Below are 18,934 nucleotides of genomic sequence, written 5' to 3'. Positions count from 1 at the left end.
ATGAGGCTGGAATTAAAAGCTTTTATTAGGGGTATACATGGCACTGTTACTGTTGATAAGACACTTTCACACTGTGATGCGCTTTATTATGGAAGCTATATAGTTCTGTACTGTAATCAGGCCATTTATACATAATGACACTTTTGGGATTTGTCTAACCCCTTAAGCTAGATATCAGTGAAGACTGGTATACAGGTCATCATTAACAAACGTGTTTACACTTTATCCAGTGTTATGGTCCTTGTTTATTCCAATTGTGCTTCCTTTGGCAGACGGCTATTATGTTTTACTTTAGTACCATATTGTGGATGCCAGAGAACTTGCATTTGCCAAGGAATAATCTCCTGCAAGTAAAAGAAACTGATGCTGTGATAAAATTAATAAAAACATTTAGGAAAACAGTTGGATTTATACTCTGTTGGAGACAAAACAGTCCTCATAAAGATAGCATAAGACAAGTTAAATTGCTACAAGTGGTAATATACTTCAACCTGGTGCCTATTTGAATATACATGAATTCTGATTTAGAATCAAAATTAACAAGGCATACACTGAGGCTACCAAGTGAGTCTCAATTTCCAAAGTGACATTAAATAATGGTAAATGATACTATACCTGAGATGCAATGTCATGAAGGAGAATAGTGTAGTCTAACTCGATGAAGTCATCATTTCTTTGCTATAATAAAAAATAAAAACCTGGCATTTAAAACTTAGTATCATTGGCAAAAAGTATATTTTAATTTCAAAAATCAGTTTTCACTAGTAGATGATGATAATACTTAAGTAAAATTAAAAACTGAATGTTATGGAATTCCCTGGCAATCCAGTAGTTAGGACTCCACACATACACTGCAGGGGGCATGGGTTCAATCCCTGGTTGGGGAGCTAAGATTCTACATGGCACACAGCACACCAAAAAAATTACAAATTGAGAGTTGTGGAACTTATAACATTATAGTCTATAATTTGAACATTTTAGAACATTACAGTCTATAATTTGTCATTAAGATTCTTTAATGTTTCCGTTGCTCAAAACATTGTTTAGGGGATAACAGCTGAAATGAGTGTTTATACTAAAGAAAACCAATTTTATAATAGAAATTCTCTTTTAAAAAACTGAAAATAATAAAATATAATGTTTGATTTTGTAACTAAAGGTTTGATCTATGCTGCTTACTGCTTTGGGCATGTAAAGTATTCCATCAACTACACAGAAATACCATATCTACATAGTTTCAAACCTTGATTATCAGAAATTTGCTGTGCTTAAACAAGGCTCTTAAACGCTTATAATGAAGCACTGAAAAATCCTGTGGCTCCTTTGGTTAACACTAATAAAGTGGCCCCAGGATTGAATAAGACTATTCTCTCTTTATAGTCTCTTGAAACAATCCTTTCTTTGACTATATCGACAAAGAAAGTCCTTTAAGGATAAGGTAAAGATCAGGAAGGTTACTTATCTGTGATCTAGCCCAAAGGTATCTAATAAGTAGTTGCAAAAAGTTGGAGTAAAGGTGCTCCAGCTTTCTTGCAGTTTGTTATCAACGAACTGAGAAAAGCCAATGGAAAGTGCTTTTCTCTTAGAGAATCTTTTTCTTGCATTCCATTAAATACTACTAGTTGACTAGTATTTTTTTTCTTTTAAACCTCTTAATAAAGCTAAATTCAAAAAATTTGTTTTAATCTCTTTAAGGTCTAGAAGGAGGCAATTTGGAGTAGTTCTATCAGACTTAAAGTACATGCTAGCAACAAACAAGACAGGAGGCGGTCAGTTATGACTGAACGGGTTATCAAAGACAGTTTGTGGAGACTGAGATGCTAATATTTTATTTTGGCGAATCCAAGTGGGGAAAATGTCAACCCTATATCTAGCTCTGGCACTAACATTTGAGGAAAGGAAAAAAGCAGAGGTAGTTTCAGTATCATATGATTATAGTAATCAGAACACAAAGCTTGGGTTGCCAAAGGAAATGATTTGTATTACGACGCACACAAAAACCATTGCCAAATTATAACTGGAGACTTCACTCTTGAAATTGCAGCTTCACCTTCTCCAGCCTTGATAACTGACCTCTCCTTCAAATACTGAGTTCACTACTGTAAATACAAAATGACTGAAGGGGCACTATTTATCCGTCATGAATTATGACACCTTTTGTAAATACTGAACCTATTTAGAGTATATTTTATAGAAATTACTTACCACTTGCTTGACAGTTTGAATTTTTGCCATTTTATACCATGTATTTTCAGTAGAATTTTGCCATATTATATAACCACTGGCAACCCAGGCTAAATGTCGAACTGGCTTCATTTCTGGAGGTACATTTCCAAAACTGTCTGGTGAAGAAAATATTTATATGATAAATGGAATTATTTTACATAGAGAGTATTAACCTTTTTAATGTAAATTCTAAGTCATTTCTTAGTTTTCTTCATATGTGTGCAGAAAGTAATTTAATTAAGCTATGTCTATCAAGTCCTAAGACCTTTATTGTTGTTAGATTAGTAATGAATATTTTTGTGAAAGTCAGTTTATTTCCAGCATAATGTAAACATCTTAATATTTTTGAGCATAGGTAAATTGATACTGTTTTTAAAATTGAAAAAATATTTTCCTCTGCTATATATTTACATACCTGGAATATTTTGTGCTTCTAGTGGTTCCTTCATGGACTTGAGTCTTTGATAAAATGTGTTATCTTCTTCATCTGGGTTTTTTCCAATCTCTCCTTCAAATGTGAAGTTGACTTCTGGTGCAGTATCTTGTCCCATTAGAGGGTACAGTACTTCAGCTGTGCAGTTCACTGTAACTTCCTGTTTGAAACATTTTGCAAAAGATCTTTACATGTAAATGGACATCCATTACTAATTATTATTCTTTGAGATAGAACCTTTAAAGCATTGTCCCCCTTATGGTATTACTTCAGACTGGACTTCAATGTGCCTATTTCAGAGGTATCTAATTCATGGTGGCCCAGTAATTTTCTTAAAGTGAAGTTGCTCAGTCATGTCCGACTCTTTGCGACCCTGTGGACTGTAGCCTACCAGGCTCCTCCGTCTATGGGATTTTACAAGCAAGAATATTGGAGTGGGTTGCCATTTCCTTCTGCAGGGGATCTTCCCGACCCAGGGATCGAACCCAGGTCTCGTGCATTGTAGGCAGATGCTTAACCGTCTGCGCCACTAGGGAAGTCGATTTTCTTAGAGGTAGCTAAAAATAAGTAACTTAGTTTATAACATATAAAGTCTCATAATCTTGTAAATTCGTTGAAAACTTTGAATGTATTTCAGTAGTAATGGGAAGTCCATCTCTAAGGCAAATTTTAGTCTGACTTTATTAAGTCTTTCTATTCTTCTCTCCTCCTGAAATAACAGAAATTTTCTCAAACTCAGCTTCATTTCAATCTGTATCCAGATGTAAAATGAGAAGATTGTAGCATTGGTTCTGCTTTAGATGAATATTCGTCTAGCAGCTCAGATGCCTTTTAGTGAATCTCTCTCTGTTAGCCTGTATCTCTTAGTTATGCTTAACAAATGGGCAAGTTTTTTAAAATTTCAAGATGGTTACAGTACAACTGGCAGTTCTTCCTCTTAAGTTTATCTCGTTAATAATTTGAGAGGTGTATAATTTTTAAAACTGGCCCTGCCCCATTACTGAAGGATTCTAATCGGAACACAGTGGTATCAGTTGGCCACTCTGTTGCTCGTAAATAACTAAAAGTCCTTGCTTTCTTTAAATAAAAGAAACAGAGTGAGACAAATAAAAAACACCTAATGATGATTAGAGTTAATTATTTCACTTCTTCATATTAGGCATAAATTCACACTGACCCATGCATATATAACATTTTTAAAGGAAATGTATTTGTAGTGAAGTATCTAGAGCCTCTTTTCTAAATAGCACAATAGAAATACTAAGTGTATCTCAGAATACACAAAAAGTAAAAACTAACCCTTGTACGGTGATCATTTTTTTTGAGGAAGGAATTTCACAACTTTTTCTCAAAAAAAACAAAAACAAACCCCAAAAAACCAAATCAATCATATGATTTAATCAGCAGAGGTGACCTGGAATGTTAGGAATCAAATTTTATTTCATAATAAAGGATATTTCACTTACTTTTTGGATAATTTCTTCCACAGAAAATTTAAGGCGATACTTATGTCCTCTTCCTGGAATATCCTAAAATTAAGAAAATATGTTATTATAACAACAAATAAAGTCTTTATATGGTTAGGGGAATCCATGCTCTTTTGAGGGGGCCGGGGGAAGCTGACTGTTGGAGGTAAACGACTAAAGCCTTAGACCTTGAGCAGAGCATGTCACTGTGTTTGACGGCTGATTTAGTAGGTCCTCTAAGCAGGGTTATTTTGGATGAGAACAAAGGAGTGGGATAAAAACCATGTATATTCGGTTACAATTCACTTTCAATCATCAGAGAACTTTGACATCTGGATCTGTGACCCTAAGTTCCACATAAGAAAATTTAACATTTTTAATTCTAAAGGTGACAAATAGAGGATTACCCACTGAAAAGATTTTTCATAAAGCCTCCAAACAATTCCATTTTGAGATTACTGCAAAGTGGTTAGAGATTTTAAGTACTGCTTTTACTTGTGTATTAGTGGACCTGCAGAATGAGACTTTAATAAATTTTATAACAGCAAGACAAACATTTAGGTACTTCACTTTTGAATCAAGATACAATTGAAAGTTTATACCTAATTATGTTACCTAGTGTGGTTTTGAAATATGCACTCCCTGTCAGCTCTTAACAGACTGTTAGCAGTGAAACTTCTGTCAGATCCGTTAGATGTCAGTAAAATGGAAACAATCTTAGTGATTGCTAAGGTCTTAAGCATAGCACTTAATTTACCCCGTTAGCCAGAGAGCGCCCATCACTCTGCAATCAGCGCGGTAGTGTTTGGGTGGTTCAGCCCACAATTCCTTCCCTCTGACTTCAGTTTTGTCAGTTTCTGGTTTTGTTTGTTCGTTTGTTTACCCTTCGTTTTGGTCAAATGAACGACTGGTCTTAAGAGACAGGCAGTGAAGAATGTTACGCAAGACCAGAGCTTTTGTTGGTCCAGATTGGAGCAGCAGATGAGAAACATGGTACCCGTTTTAAGAAACTTTTGCAAATGGTTCCTATAGGTTTCACTTGGGGAAAGGGGGAGAAGCCGCCCCAAACTGAGAACACTTATCCATTTCCTTATAATAGTGCGCATAAAAACTGTATCTGTGTGTGTGTCCCTGTGAAAACAACAGACAGTCCCGGGGCTGCCCCCAGAGAAAAGCCAGAAATACCAGCTTCTCTAGAGAGACAGCAGTGAGACCCGAAGCAGGCATGGTGTCCGGGGAGCTGGGAGCGGACGAGCCGGGAGCGGAGGGGATGGAGGGACGCTGGCCGTGCCCCGCCGCCCTCTGCCCGACTCACCTCCAGGCTGGCTTGTGTGACTGTCTGCACCAGAAACACCTTGTGCGGGGTCCCCTGCTGGTAGTTGATGCAGCTCTCGACCACCGAGGCCGCCCTGGCTGCCGGGTAGTGGGTCGGAGGGATTTCCATTCTTGCGGAGTGTTGGCTGGGTTTGCGAGCGTCCGCGTCCCCGTCCTGCCTGCTGCCGGGCAGCCCAGCCGGAAAAGTCCTAACGCCGCCTGGAGGCTGGGCGTGGGCTGGGGCGGGGTCACCGACTCCTTCCCGCTCTCTCTCCTTCTCTCCTTCCGATTCTGAAAGCAGCTGCCTGGGAGCTGGCTCCTGCCGGGGCCCCTTGTGGAGCCCCGCCCTGCTGCCGCCTGCAATTCCTCTCCGGTTCCTGCACCGAGCGCCCCCTCCTCCTCTAAGTGGGGGTGGGGAGGGAAGGGGGGGGGTGCCCGGGACCAGCCTTCCTGTTGTTAACCTGAACGGAGGCGCGGGACGGGCGTTCTGGCTTTTTCCTCACTGCAGCATCTCCTCTGGGGCTTCGAGTTTCCCCTCCGTGAAAAGTCTGGTTGCTTCACTTGCAGAATGGAGCAACTTCCTTATCCACCACCCGCGGTGTCAGGCTCGGGGCAAAGTCCAGAGGAGCTCCCGGTAGTGAGTCTTTGCGTTTCCTCCTTTTCCCTCTACTTTCCATGAGCAAGCTTGCTCATCCCCAGCTTTCTGTGATGTTGGACCGGTTCTGCCCAAATCAGGATTCGAAAGACTGCAAATAATAGCATTAATTTGGAGGATTTAGGGCAGGGGGATTTTACAAGGTACTTGGACCCCTCTCTTCCTCTGCTAATCTTGGAAAAGATTTTGATCACACCATGCTTCCAACTTTCTGGATCACTTTGAAAGAAGATTAAAGCGTAGTTTAAAACTGAGTTTATACAAGGCACTACATTTAAGTAGCTTCTGACAAAAAGTTTTTAAAAGCTCCTTAAGCAAGCACAAACTTTGAGTAGTCAGTGCGTTTTTCTTTCCAGATCTCTTAATTACCTCTGTCACTTTTAAAGGCACTAGTCTAGGCTGTTCTTAAGAAATGCTGTCGAATTGGCAGCTAAGATTCGTTTTCTTCAGATATGTAACCAAACTGACACTGTAGTTTGTTGTCTTAGAAATATTCTTAGGTATTTTTCCCAAAGTGGATTTTGAAGGTTCTTTGAGTAGATATATATGTTGTGTTGCTTAAAAAAAAAAAAAAAAAGTTAAAAATGGATTTGTAATGTGTTGTCTTCTTCAAATATCCTTTAAAATTTATTTATTAATAAAGTCGGAGTAAATAGATATTTTAAGAAAAGTAAGGCATTCCCATCTTTCTAGTTATATTAGCCAGCACCTGTCAAATAACTAGAGAAAAAAAGGGTTTCGTTTCTCCTCTTAAGGCTTTTTCTGAAAAATTGAAAGCTGTTTTTTTTCTTTTGATGGAGTCAGCCTGTTAGGTTGTTGTTTGTGTGTGTTCTTAATAGTTTTGTGAATTATGTGCTCCTTTGATAGTGCCCAGGAAGAGTGGTCAAATACATTCTAATTACATAGATCTTTTTGCTGAAAATGAAATTTTAAAGTTTCACATGCAGCTAGTTAACATCTCCTGTATTACCAGTTAGAGTTGTGAGAAGTGCAGTATTTGAGACCCCCAAAGTCACCAGTTTGAAGCTTTAAGAATGTAATTACCATCTCTGTAGAACAAGGCTAGTAATAAGAGATGCTGGGTGACAGACAATATCAGGTGTTTATTTGCTAAAAACACACATACCATTTAGGTTCTTTTAAAAATAAAATTATTATATTATTGCTCAGTCACGTCTGACTCTTTGCAACCCCATGGACTGTAAACTGCCAAGCTCCTCTGTCTATGGAATTCTCCAGGCAAGAATACTGGAGTGGGTAGCTGTTTCTTTCTTCAGGAGATTTTCCCTACTCAGGGATCAAACCCAGGTCTCCCACACTGCAGACTGAGCCCCCCCGGAAGTACATGTTAAAAACTTCAAGCTGCCTGTGTAGATGTTAAATAAACTGCTTTAAGAGAATCTTATCCCTGTGGAGTCCTTGCGATAGATCTTAGTTTCTCAATAAAATTTCATTAATGGTTAATCAAGGGATCATTATCCTCAAAGTTGAATAATGTATGAGTTACCTTGAAAGTAGCAAAATTATTATAAGTCTCTGGGATCGTGCAAATTATTGTTTTAAATAACTATATGGAAATAAGTAAGAACACCTATGACTTGCAACTTTGGTAAGACTATAAAGTCAAAATAAATCTACAAAATAAGATATACAGTAAAACCAACACAATTCTAATTAACATTAACTTTTTTTTTAACATTAACTTTTATGTGAGAGATGATGTTTTTTTGCCAAAATGAAACTCTTTCACAGAATGCCAGTGGTCTGACCACAAGAGCATGGATTCTTTTACCTTCAGCATGTCTATTCACTGCCTACCAAGTGGTGTCTTAGTTTTTCTGCTTCTCTAAGCTCCAGGAAAATCTCTTTGTGCAGCGTCCTTATAAGGCTTTCGAGTTGAATGCATCATATGCAGGTTAAATCCATTTACATTCCTACTATCCTTCTAGAAACATGTTTGATTGTTGGTCTTGGTGAAAATTCTGGCTCTGCCACTTAAGAGTTGCATCACATTTGACAAGTTACTTAGCTTCTCTGACCCTCAGGTTTCTCACCGGTAAAGTAATGATAAAAAAAAATAGTGCCTACTTCATGGGTATGTGGTGAAGAGTAAGTACTACAGTCCATAAAAAGTGCTTAGCACAAACCTGGCACTTGCATCCTCTTACTTGGCGTCCGCTCAGTTATAAACTCAGCCAGGATCCCCGAGACTGTATGGATAACTCGTTTGTAAGCTGGTCCTCCAGGGCTGTGCTTTCCCGGACAGTAGCCACTCTCCACACTTGCCTATTGATCATTTGCAATGTGACTGGTGCAACTAAGGAACTGAATTTTAAATTTTATTTAATCTTAATTAACTTCAATTAAATATCCATGGTTAGTGATTACCGTATAAACAGCACAGATCTAGATGTTGTATGGATATTATTGTTAAATTGAAAACAAAATTTACATTGTCTTGGAGAACTTCAGCATACCTGAGAACATGTCAGTGGGCCCATTTTGGAATCTCTTAGTAATTCTGTGGTGATTTGGCAGTTATTTCTCTTCTGCTGTCCTTTTAGTTCTGATGTCTGTTTACCTTTCAGCATTGTTTTCTCCAGCCCATCCTGAAACTTGGCAACTGCAACATTATTTAAAGGCAGTTCATCAGGCACATTCACACTTAGGTTGTCTATGAAAACTCATTCCAAGCTGACATCTCCTACTGAAATTGCTATTTACCTCTGCCAAACCATTCACAGATCTCTATGCAGGAACAGATGTTCGTTAATGTCCACTTACCTGCAGTTATCTGCAGACAACTTTGAAAGCAGCCAGCTTCTTCAGTCTTATGGTCTTGAGGAAGGTTGCAGTTTAAAGGAAAAATGCCTTGCAAACAGTAGAAACTCATGAAATGTTTTTTAAGTGATATAGTAGCCTATATTTACATATATTTAATATGCATGCAAGATGCTTATGGCATCTTATTAATGTTGTCTTTAATAATTTGAAGTAAACACTAACCTGTGTCTATATATGTGTCTATTTGGAGGACTTATGTTAATTGTGATGATTTTGCCATTAATCATTTTCAGGTGTTAGTTATCCTTCCGGAAGCTCCCCTTTTTGTATTTCCTCAGTCCTTAGTGTCCAAGTTGTAAAATCAAATAACTATCTGAATGAATTACTTGCATAACTCCTAATTTCGGATAACTGTCCTCAGAGAGATTCAGGACAGAACCCTGTGTCCCAGGGAAATAGAACCCTGTTTCCACAAGAAAATGGGTAAGCTTCTTGGAATGTAGGTTAGAATAAGAACCTTCCACCGACTTTTTGTTTTAACACTTTTACTTTCTACTTGTGAAATTCAAATAAATTAGCAGAATTAAAACCATGGATTATTTGATGGTGTACCCCACCTCTAAGTAAGAACAGAAAGGAGCGAATTCCTTTTTAAATAAATTCTATAGTAAAATTTTATAGCAAGGCCATCCTATTTGAAGGAAGAAGTAAAATTGATGAGAGGTGGTTTTTCATTTCAGTTAGTAGTTTATTTCATTTTGGTAATTATATTATGTTGATTTTTTTTTTCTTCTCATATTACTTTCAGGTTTGAGTTTACACATAAAAAACAATCAGGTGGGGCGGGCCAGTATGGAAAAGTGATAGGTGTACTGGAGCCTCTGGACCCAGAGAACTACACGAAGTTGGAGTTTTCAGATGAAACATTTGGGTCAAATGTACCAAAGCAGTTTGTGCCTGCTGTGGAAAAGGTAAAAACAGACAAACAAAAAAAGCCTTTATTGCATTAAAAAAAAATAAAAAACGGTGTAGTAGATATCAAATCATATTGCTATCATGGCTTCTGTGGTTCAGTTTTGTTCCAGTCCTGCTTCTTTATCTGATTAAGCTCTCCATCTGGTTTAGAATCATTAAGTTCAAGAGCTATAAATATAAGCTATGACAATGAGAGGAAATCATTCTGTTTCTGAATCATAGTTATTACATTTCTCGATAAATTGAAACTACTTGATTAATTATAATTAGTAATTGAAGTTTGTAGTAGTCGTTAGGAGTTTGTGAAAGTTTTACATGTAGTACCCTTGTAGTAGAATGGTCATGCATTAAGATTTCCAACACCTGCCTGTGTTGCCATCTCTGCTAATGATTAATATGTCCTTGGGTAAATCACAGTGTTCAGAGCCACTTTCTTTTGTAAATTGAGCATACAGTACTTAATCCTGAACCCCTCACAGAATCAAAGATTGGATAAGACTCTGATATTTTTTTGGGAATTGTGAGGTGCTCTGCACATGTAAGGGGTTATTTGTGTTTTAGTAGCTTTCTACATCATTGGTTTTAAGACTGTTGTAAACTTTTAGCAACTGTCTATTCATAAAGATGGAGGTTATTTTTTAAAATCTTTTAACTTTTAACTTAGAAGTCTTTATTAACAGATCATGATTTTGGTTTTAGCATTAATTTTGGTAGCAGTTTTTGTGATTAGTGTATTTCATCCATTATACTTAATTTCAAAACAGTATTTTGTCATTCACATGAATGTGTCATTCACACAAATTTAAATTATCTTTTATTCTCCAAGATTAGCATAGGCAAAGGAAAGCTTAGACATTCTACAGCATTCAGAGGTAGCACTTTTGAAATGTCAGAAATGTATTGTACTACATGTGCGACTGTGTAAACTAACTTGAATTGTAGCAACTCTACAAGTATTTAATGAATGAAAAAGAACTGCACACATATCAAATTGCACTCTTTAAATATTTATAGCTTATTGTTTATCAATTATATCTCAGTAAAGCTGTGTCTTAAAAGAATTGCTTTGGAAAAATGTTTTAATTTTAGTTCTTACATTGTGTAGCACAAAAGTATTATGTAGTGGTTTGCCAGTGAGTCAGAGCAGTGATAGGTATAGAGTAGGAGCTTAAGACACAGCTGTTGATAAGATGTCAGTTTTGATTAAAGTTTTACTTAGGGAATTTCTTAGATTTGCCTTTCCTCTGTTTATGCCTTGTAAAATTAAGATCATACTGACTCTATAATGTATCATAAGAGTTTAGTAATTCTTGAATATTAGGTTATGAGAAAGTGATTGCTAATACTCAGCATTGTTTTCAAACCATTTCATACCTTTTAAGTAATAGACTGTTCCAAAGGATTGCTTATCTACCTTCCACAATAATAAAGCTTAAATAGGCTGTTCAATTTTAAAGAAATTTTTTAAAAAATGAAATATACATGAAAATGTTAAACTTCTGAATACTAAAATGTTTGAGGGTTTTTCTTAATGCATCTGAAGAGACACTCAAGAAGCTTATTCATTAACAGGGGTTTTTGGATGCCTGCGAGAAGGGCCCTTTGTCTGGTCACAAGCTCTCTGGGCTCCGGTTTGTTCTGCAAGATGGAGCACATCACATGGTGGATTCCAATGAAATCTCTTTCATCCGAGCAGGAGAAGGTGCTCTTAAACAAGGTATGCTGCGTCTGGCACCTGCCACATGGATGAGTCTGCTTCCGTAGTGGACCATCAGAGCCCCAAAAGGCGGCACTGTGCTGCCTCGGTTTTCCTCCCGACACCCTCCACTGCTTCTACCCCCTTCTCCTGGGCAGCAGTAGGGGGAACAAGGTAGGTTCTGGACAGGTTTTCATAGAATCAGTGTGAGGATAGATTACTATGTTTTCTTTTTTACAAAACTAAGATCCTACTTTGTTCTCTTCAATTATCTGGTATTTTTCATATGTTTAAATTCATAGATAATCTGTAAGCTGTATTTTTAATAAAGAAGACAAATGCTTAGAATTTTAAGAAATATTTTAAAGAAACATTAACTATAGTCATGCTATTTTTAGTAATTTATTCAGATGTCAGAAAATCTATAAATTTGTAAACAGTTTTTTCACATATGACATTGTAGGCTTTTAGGCATTTGAAAGAATTTAGTAAACCTTATTCTCAGTGCAGATTTCTTACTAAACTGCTAAAACTGTCAACCTTTCTCACAAGGATAATAATGTGTATTAAAACCCTGGTGATACCAGAACCATAAGCAATTGCAGGTGTATTTGATTGATTGCTTGTAAGAGAGAAAAGCAAATGACACAGCAGTTTGACATCAGGGTTATTCAACAAAAGAATTTTAAGTTATAACTGAAATTCAAAAAATTCATTGTGTTTGTCATCTCTTCCACATCCATTATATGATAATTCATTAGTTATGTCCAGAAGTGTGTTTTCACAGAAAATTACATTATAACTCATAAAACATTCATAAATATCTTTATCAAAGAAGGTCAAAATGGACAGCAGAAAATTCTAACACTTTATTTCCAGGCATTCAGAGAATCAGGATTTTATTGATTTTGTTTGAATTTTGGACTTGGTTATTTTTAGTCTGTTTGCATCTGTGATTAGGTGTGGGGCAATGGCTGGAGAAGGTTGCTTATTTCTTGACCAAGCCGCTAATTCCTTATTTTACTTAATGGGAGCCGTTAGTTATTTATTTCATTTCCTAGTTGTAAAAGAGTAAAAGAATCCTTCATTTTCTTTATGCCAGCTAGCTGTCTATTAAAAATGCAGTTGAAATCTATGATCTGGAAACTTTGTCACAACCTGACAATTGTGTTAATAGGAAAAGGGAAATAAAGTCACAAAGTAAGATTTTATTAGGCATGATGGAGAAGGAAATGGCAACCCACTCCAGTATTTTGCCTAGAGAATCCTGTGGACAGAGGAGCCTGGTGGGCTGCCGTCTATGGGGTCACACAGAGTCAGACACGACTGAAGTGACTTAGCAGCAGCAGCAGATTATAACACCTGCCTTTTGCCTTCAAAGGTGTTTACCACTTTAATAAGTCTTAAACTGACAATTTAGTTGTAATCACTTTATATTTTTCTCAGCTTTATTGAGGTGCAGTTGACAAAACTGTGATATATTTTAAGTGATGATTTCATAAACTATGCATTGTGATACTTTTTTTAATATAGTTAAGACAAATTAGAAATCACCAACTATTCTGTGCTGGAAATAGGCAGCTTTCCTGGATAGAGGTTGCATAAAGCAAGATAATTGGTAAAATCAATAAAGAGCGTCATGCTTTTCAGTTGTACCTATATGAAATATAGGTAAATGTAGATTAGATGTCCATAATACACACATATGTATACCCATGAAAAAAATCTGTATGTCTATGAATATTAAACAGGTATGTACCATTTAGTTTTTAAATAGTTAAGTGTGCAAATATTCTTATGTGTGATTAATTGCCTGATGGGGATGCAGAGGAAAAGCACTAGATGATAATAGAACTGAGGAGTATTGTGGGGGTTTTTTGCCAGAAAAATAAGTGCAAATAAACAGGGTGCTAGCATGAAAAGAGAGTTACTTTGCTGTTTCATCATCTGATTCTTTTTTCTCCATGATTAAAAGATAAAAGTGTAAAAGAGTAAAAAAAATTTTACTGAGCTGGGCTCTTAAGAAAATCATCTTTTCATACACATACCTCCAACTGATTATCATATGAGAGTTTTAAGGTGGTAAATGTTGATAATTGAGCTTAATATCAGATTAACTTATACTTTTGAACTATTCTATTATCAAAATTGGGAGAAAAATAGTTCATGTTCTCATATGTTGTTAATTTTAAAAAGTGAAAACTGGAACTATATTCAGTCACAATTTAAACTTTATCCCTGAAATTAATCAGTGATGTAACTAAAATGGAAATATGAAATTAAATGTTCTTTCAGGGATTGGTTCACCCCATGGATGTTAACCATTACCATCATTTTCTTTTCTTAATTTTTCATTTTCTGCCCTGGTCTTAGTTGCAGCATGCAGGATCTTTGATCTTCGTTGTAGCTGCAGGATATTTTTAGTTGTGGCATGTGGGATCTTTAGTTGTGACATTCAAACTCTTAATTGCAGCATTCGAATTCTTAGTTGCAGGATGTGGGATCTGGTTCCCTGACCAGGGATTGAAGCCAGACCCCCTGCATTGGGAGAGCAGAGTCTTAGCCACTGGACCACCAGGGAAGTCCCACCATCATTTTCTTCGGCCAATATTTAGACCACTGTGCTTGGTCTCCCTGCAAACATTTAATTTGTAGTTACTCTATAGGAGAAATAAAGGCCTCCCCGGGACTACATTAGCTCATTTTGCTCATCATTGTCCCTTTGTTGACCTCCTGGGCTGAGTTTGAATCCTGGCCCTTCTTCATACTTAACTCTGTGGAAATGGGCATGTCCAGCTGCTTCCAGATAGTAATTCCACACTATTAAATCAGAATGTCCTTAAACATTGCATAGGCTTCCCAGGTGGCGCTAGTGGTAAAGAACCTGACTGTCAGTGCAGGAGACATAAGAGACACAGGTTCGATCCCTGAATCAGGAAGATCCCCTGGGGGATGGCACAACAACCCAGTCCAGTATTCTTGCCTGGAGAATCCCATGGACAGAGGAGCCTGTCGGGCTATAGTTCATGGGGTCACAAAGAGTCAGACACGACTGAAGTGACTTAGCACACAACATACTTGCACATATGTGTTTGGGCATAGTGAAAGCTTATCCCTCTTCCCTTCATATTACCTTTGACCTGTTCCATGCCACCCATTCCCAGCTTTTTGTCTCAGAGAAGTCACAGTAACATTTATTGATGACTTTTGTGCTGTGTACTAATATTATGCTAAGTACATGAATTATCTTCCACAGTGACCTGATGGTTCAGAAAACTGAGACTCAAAAGTAGTTAGTCAAATGGCCCAAGGCTCCGTGTTAGCTAGTGGTGGAACCGAGACTCAAACCCTTGCCAGGGTCCTAGCCCTTGACCACTTCCTCTCAAAGCTCTTTGGCACCCAGCATGGTGTTTTCAGCTTTATCCCTAGTGGACTGAAATAGAAACATCACCACCTCTGCCCACCACTTTAGACTTAAAGGTCTTGTGATGGATGGTGTGTATATTTTCACTTCCTGCTATTCTACTTCAGGAAAATAGGACTTGGCTGCCATGTGACTATTGAAAAGTGGCAGGATGAATTAGCTCTGGAGTCTTGTCATTACAGAATGGGATAGAGAAAAGCATGAAAAAGGGCAAGTGAAGCAGAAGGTGGATTTAGGAAGAAAGAAGGAATTAAAAGGAGAGTGGGGGAATATGAAACAGAATTGGACAGGTTACCCTCAACAGTTAAGGGATGGACACTGTATACTTGGCCCCTTCTCTCCCTTTAGGATATGATGACTCTTTCACACTTGAGCTCTTTTATTATTACTGACCTTTTGAAAACACTAGATAATATGTAACTAAATCCGTCTGTTCACATCTGTCTTTCTGGGTACCTCTGTGTGTGTATGCTCAGTCGCGTCTGAGTCTTTGCAACCCCTTGGACTGTAGCCCACCAGGCTCCTCTGTCTATGGGATTCTCCAGGCTAGAATACTGGAGTGAGTTGCTATGCCCTCCAGGCGGTCTTCTCAACCCAGGGGTTGAACCTGCACCTCTTATGTCTCTTGCATTGACAGGCGGGTTCTTTACCACTGTAAAAAAGGGCTTCCCTGGTGGCACAGACGGTAAAGCGTCTGTCTGCAATGCGGGAGGCCCAGGTTCGATCCTTGGGTTGGGAAGATCCCCTGGAGAAGGAAATGGCAACCCACTCCTGTACTCTTGCCTGGAAAATTCCATGTACTGAGGAGCCTGGTAGGCTACAGTCCATGGGGTCGCAGAGTCGGACACGACTGAGTGACTTCACTTTCACTTTCTTTACCTCTAGCACCACCTGGGTTCTGCATTAATTACATTTATTTAGAGCCAAGGGAGCCCAGCCATTGTAGTAACCCAAGAAGTTAGAAGAAATAGAGCTGCTTCTACAGTCTAGAATTTTTCATCTACTGCTTTAGATGTCTACATAGAATTCTGCAGGGCCTCGTTAATGACACTGAGGAATCTGCAGAGCTCACTTATATCCCTCTTTTGAAATCAAAACTCACTAATTAGGACTAATGAGTCAGAGGTAGGTCTGAGCTAAGATATGACTTGAACTAGAAAATATTTCAAAGAAATACAAGTATATTAAATGGCTGTTCTTCTAAGTATTGCACTTAAGTTAGTAGTATCTTTAGAACAAGTGCATTAAGGAATATACAGAATAATTGCTGACTATTATAAACAGAATTGATGCTTGGAAAATTAATATTTTTTTGAAAAATTAAATACTTGTCACCTTTTCATGCTTTGTTGGAAGTCTTCTGTATGCTGTTTGTTTATTTTGGGCCATGCTGGCTCTTCGTTGCAGTGAGGGGGCTACTGTTGGCTGTGCACACAGGCTCCTCACGGTGCAGCCTCCCGTGTGGAGCGCGGCTCTAGGCCCCCAGCTTCAGGACCGCAGCCTGGGTTCTCAGGAGTTGTGGCCCACGGGCCTAGTCGTTCCGTGGCATTTGGAATCTTCCCGGATCAGATCAAACCTGCATCCCCTGCACTGGCAGGCAGATTCTTACCCACTGTACCACCAGGGACATCCAGCTTCAAGTCTTTAAAGATAGTCCATCCAGTCTGAGGCTGAAGTATTATTCCACACTGTCATAATGTCCATATTAAATTTGAGTGTTGGAAGTTACACTCTCTCCACATTGTTACATTTCTCTCTTAAGCATCTGTCACAGTAAGAATTATTCTGGTTATGTACTAAGTGGGACTAAAAATAAGTGTAGATATACAACATTGGGGTATAGTGCTTAAATGACCATTAGCATCTCAGCCAGTGTCTTTATTTTGTAGGTGAAGAAACTCAATACCTGGATCGATTGTGTTTTTCCAAAAGGCATGTCACTTATCAGAGGCAGAGTAGAAAGCAGAAACTTGGATTTCTAGCTCTCAATCAGGTATTGAAATTGTTTAGCCTAGACAGATCTCAGGCCTGACTTGATTATTATCTCCAAGTATAAATGTCTGGCAGGGACCAACAAGAAAGGGTTGATTTACTTAGGTCAGAGACTCAACAGCTAGTGAAGGATCTCAGAAAGAATTAGTGACCCTTAACTGCATAATTTAAGTGGGAAAGGACTTTATTGAATGTTGTTCTAAGACCCCTTTTATATTATTCTCTGCAACCTCATGATTTATAAGGATAAAGATATGGTAATGGACATACTAATATTAGAATTAAGTGTTGTCTTTCTGGAAGTTCCATTTAAAAGAGTGACTGCTACTGCTGCTAGAAAAATGAGTCCAGATCAAATATTTTAATCTTATCATTTGTGTGTGTACCTTTGGGAGAGCACTTTCCATCTCCCTTCTGTACATCTGGATAAGGAAAGAGTTCCAGTTTGTTTAAAGATTAATAAACTGATGTATTATTTATTTTTTTAAACCCCAGCCCTGGCAAATACAGCATTATGTATTCTTGAGCCTATTATGTCGGTGGAAGTTATAGCCCCAAATGAATTTCAGGGACCAGTGATTGCAGGAATTAACCGACGCCATGGGGTAATCACAGGACAAGATGGAATTGAGGACTATTTTACACTGTATGCAGATGTAAGTACTGTTAGTCACTGACAACCTTGCTTTTATTATCCACAGGAGAAAATCAGGATTAGCTTTTGTGTTTGGAAATTGTAGAGCAAATTGGCACATTTCCCTGCCTATTCAAGTGTTGAATTTGTGCTTATATATGTGTGTGTCAATTTCTATAATTTGCTGTTAGAGCATCTCTTTAAGTGTAAAAGGTAAAAATGAGATTCATTTTATGTAGGCCTTTTGTATGTCATTTTCTTAGATGTGTAATTACCTTTCTTTCTCATGATAGCTTTATTTACATAGCTGTTTTCTTATGTTCTCATTTATTAGGATAATATTTATCTCCTTTGCCTTACTCAGAGTTCACGGGAGAAAGGGTTTAGTCATATTACCTCAGGTCTCCTAGAAGATTACTGTGGGCACATCATTGAGGAGTCCGCAGGAAAGCTGCGCGAATAGTCGCCTCCTCACCGGAGAAACACTGAGGACTTCAGCTGCAGCTGCGTGGGGTGGGGATGGGGGAGGCCGTCAGTGGTGTCCACTCCACGAAACTGAAAGATCGATTTGCTAGTTGTGACTGTCAAACGAAGTTATCTTCAAATGGGGTTTCTACTCTCAATAAAACAAAAATAAGCTTTTCTTTGGCTTCTAATTCTTTTAAACCAAGAGTTACTGGTAGAGAGCTGAGTCTAGAGGAGTTAAATGGCTAAGGCTTCTGTGTGTTTCTCATTTTCCAGTAGGCAATGCTGAAGTTTTTACTGTGTTTGTTTTCAGGTCCCTCTGAATAATATGTTTGGTTATTCTACTGAACTTAGGTCATGCACAGAGGTAAGCAGATGTTTGAATTTTACTTCAGTGCTCTTCAAGAGACCATCCTACAAAAGGATCATTTTTGTGAAATCTTGGCTTTGCATGACTTTCTTTACTTGATAGTTTTTGGAGGTCTGGTTTTTTAAAATCTTTTTGATTTTGTTTTGAACCCCCAGGGGAAGGGAGAATATACAATGGAGTATTGCAGATATCAGCCATGTTCACCAGCTACACAAGAAGAACTCATTAATAAGTATTTGGAAGCTACAGGTCAACTTCCTGTGAAAAAAGGAAAAGCCAAGAACTAATTTTTCTCACTTTGTTGATGAACTTTAACTGTATCTGCAACTTTGGATACTTTAATGGATTCCAGTGGAATAAATTCAGGTGGAAAACAAGTAACTTTAGAAGCCCTTCCTATATATTCAGGAGTTTCTATTATGTAAAAGTTGATTCTATGTATATCTCAACTGTTGATTGGTTTTATACCTCAAATAAAATATGGTTATTATTGAAATATA

The 18,934-nt window shown here is 37.8% G+C and overlaps 2 protein-coding genes across 3 annotated transcripts in view; one reads left to right on the top strand and one right to left on the bottom strand.

Moving 5' to 3' along the window:
• GFM1 (G elongation factor mitochondrial 1) overlaps positions 1 to 18,934 on the top strand; it is a 48,501-nt gene extending 29,567 nt beyond the window's left edge. For both annotated transcript variants that reach the window (XM_020915052.2, XM_020915053.2), the window contains exons 14-18: positions 9,687 to 9,849; positions 11,426 to 11,570; positions 17,461 to 17,621; positions 18,378 to 18,431; positions 18,590 to 18,934. In XM_020915052.2, the coding sequence (XP_020770711.2) occupies positions 9,687 to 9,849; positions 11,426 to 11,570; positions 17,461 to 17,621; positions 18,378 to 18,431; positions 18,590 to 18,721 (655 nt within the window). In that variant the 3' untranslated portion in view covers positions 18,722 to 18,934. The remainder of the gene's footprint in view (positions 1 to 9,686; positions 9,850 to 11,425; positions 11,571 to 17,460; positions 17,622 to 18,377; positions 18,432 to 18,589) is intronic.
• On the bottom strand, positions 8 to 6,040 carry LXN (latexin). The gene is made up of 6 exons (XM_020915054.2): positions 5,441 to 6,040; positions 4,126 to 4,188; positions 2,642 to 2,819; positions 2,206 to 2,342; positions 616 to 678; positions 8 to 344 (listed from the first exon to the last, which is right to left on the bottom strand). Exons 1-6 carry the CDS (start codon positions 5,567 to 5,569, stop codon positions 246 to 248), a joined length of 669 nt encoding a protein of 222 aa, XP_020770713.2. The 5' UTR covers positions 5,570 to 6,040; the 3' UTR covers positions 8 to 245.

This window comes from Odocoileus virginianus, chromosome 4 (genome assembly GCF_023699985.2).
Source record: "Odocoileus virginianus isolate 20LAN1187 ecotype Illinois chromosome 4, Ovbor_1.2, whole genome shotgun sequence".
Lineage (NCBI taxonomy): Eukaryota > Metazoa > Chordata > Mammalia > Artiodactyla > Cervidae > Odocoileus > Odocoileus virginianus.
Note: the sequence above shows the minus strand (reverse complement) of the source record. Positions and strands in the feature narration are given on the sequence as shown.

Excerpts from the sequence above, each read along its gene's own strand:
- LXN (XM_020915054.2), bottom strand. The coding sequence starts at position 5,569 with ATGGAAATCCCTCCGACCCACTACCCGGCAGCCAGGGCGGCCTCGGTG. Across the intron at positions 4,189-5,440 it reads TCACACAAGCCAGCCTGGAG|GATATTCCAGGAAGAGGACA; the intron begins GTGAGTCGGGCA and ends TCTTAATTTTAG. Across the intron at positions 2,343-2,641 it reads AGAAGCACAAAATATTCCAG|ACAGTTTTGGAAATGTACCT; the intron begins GTATGTAAATAT and ends TTTCTTCACCAG.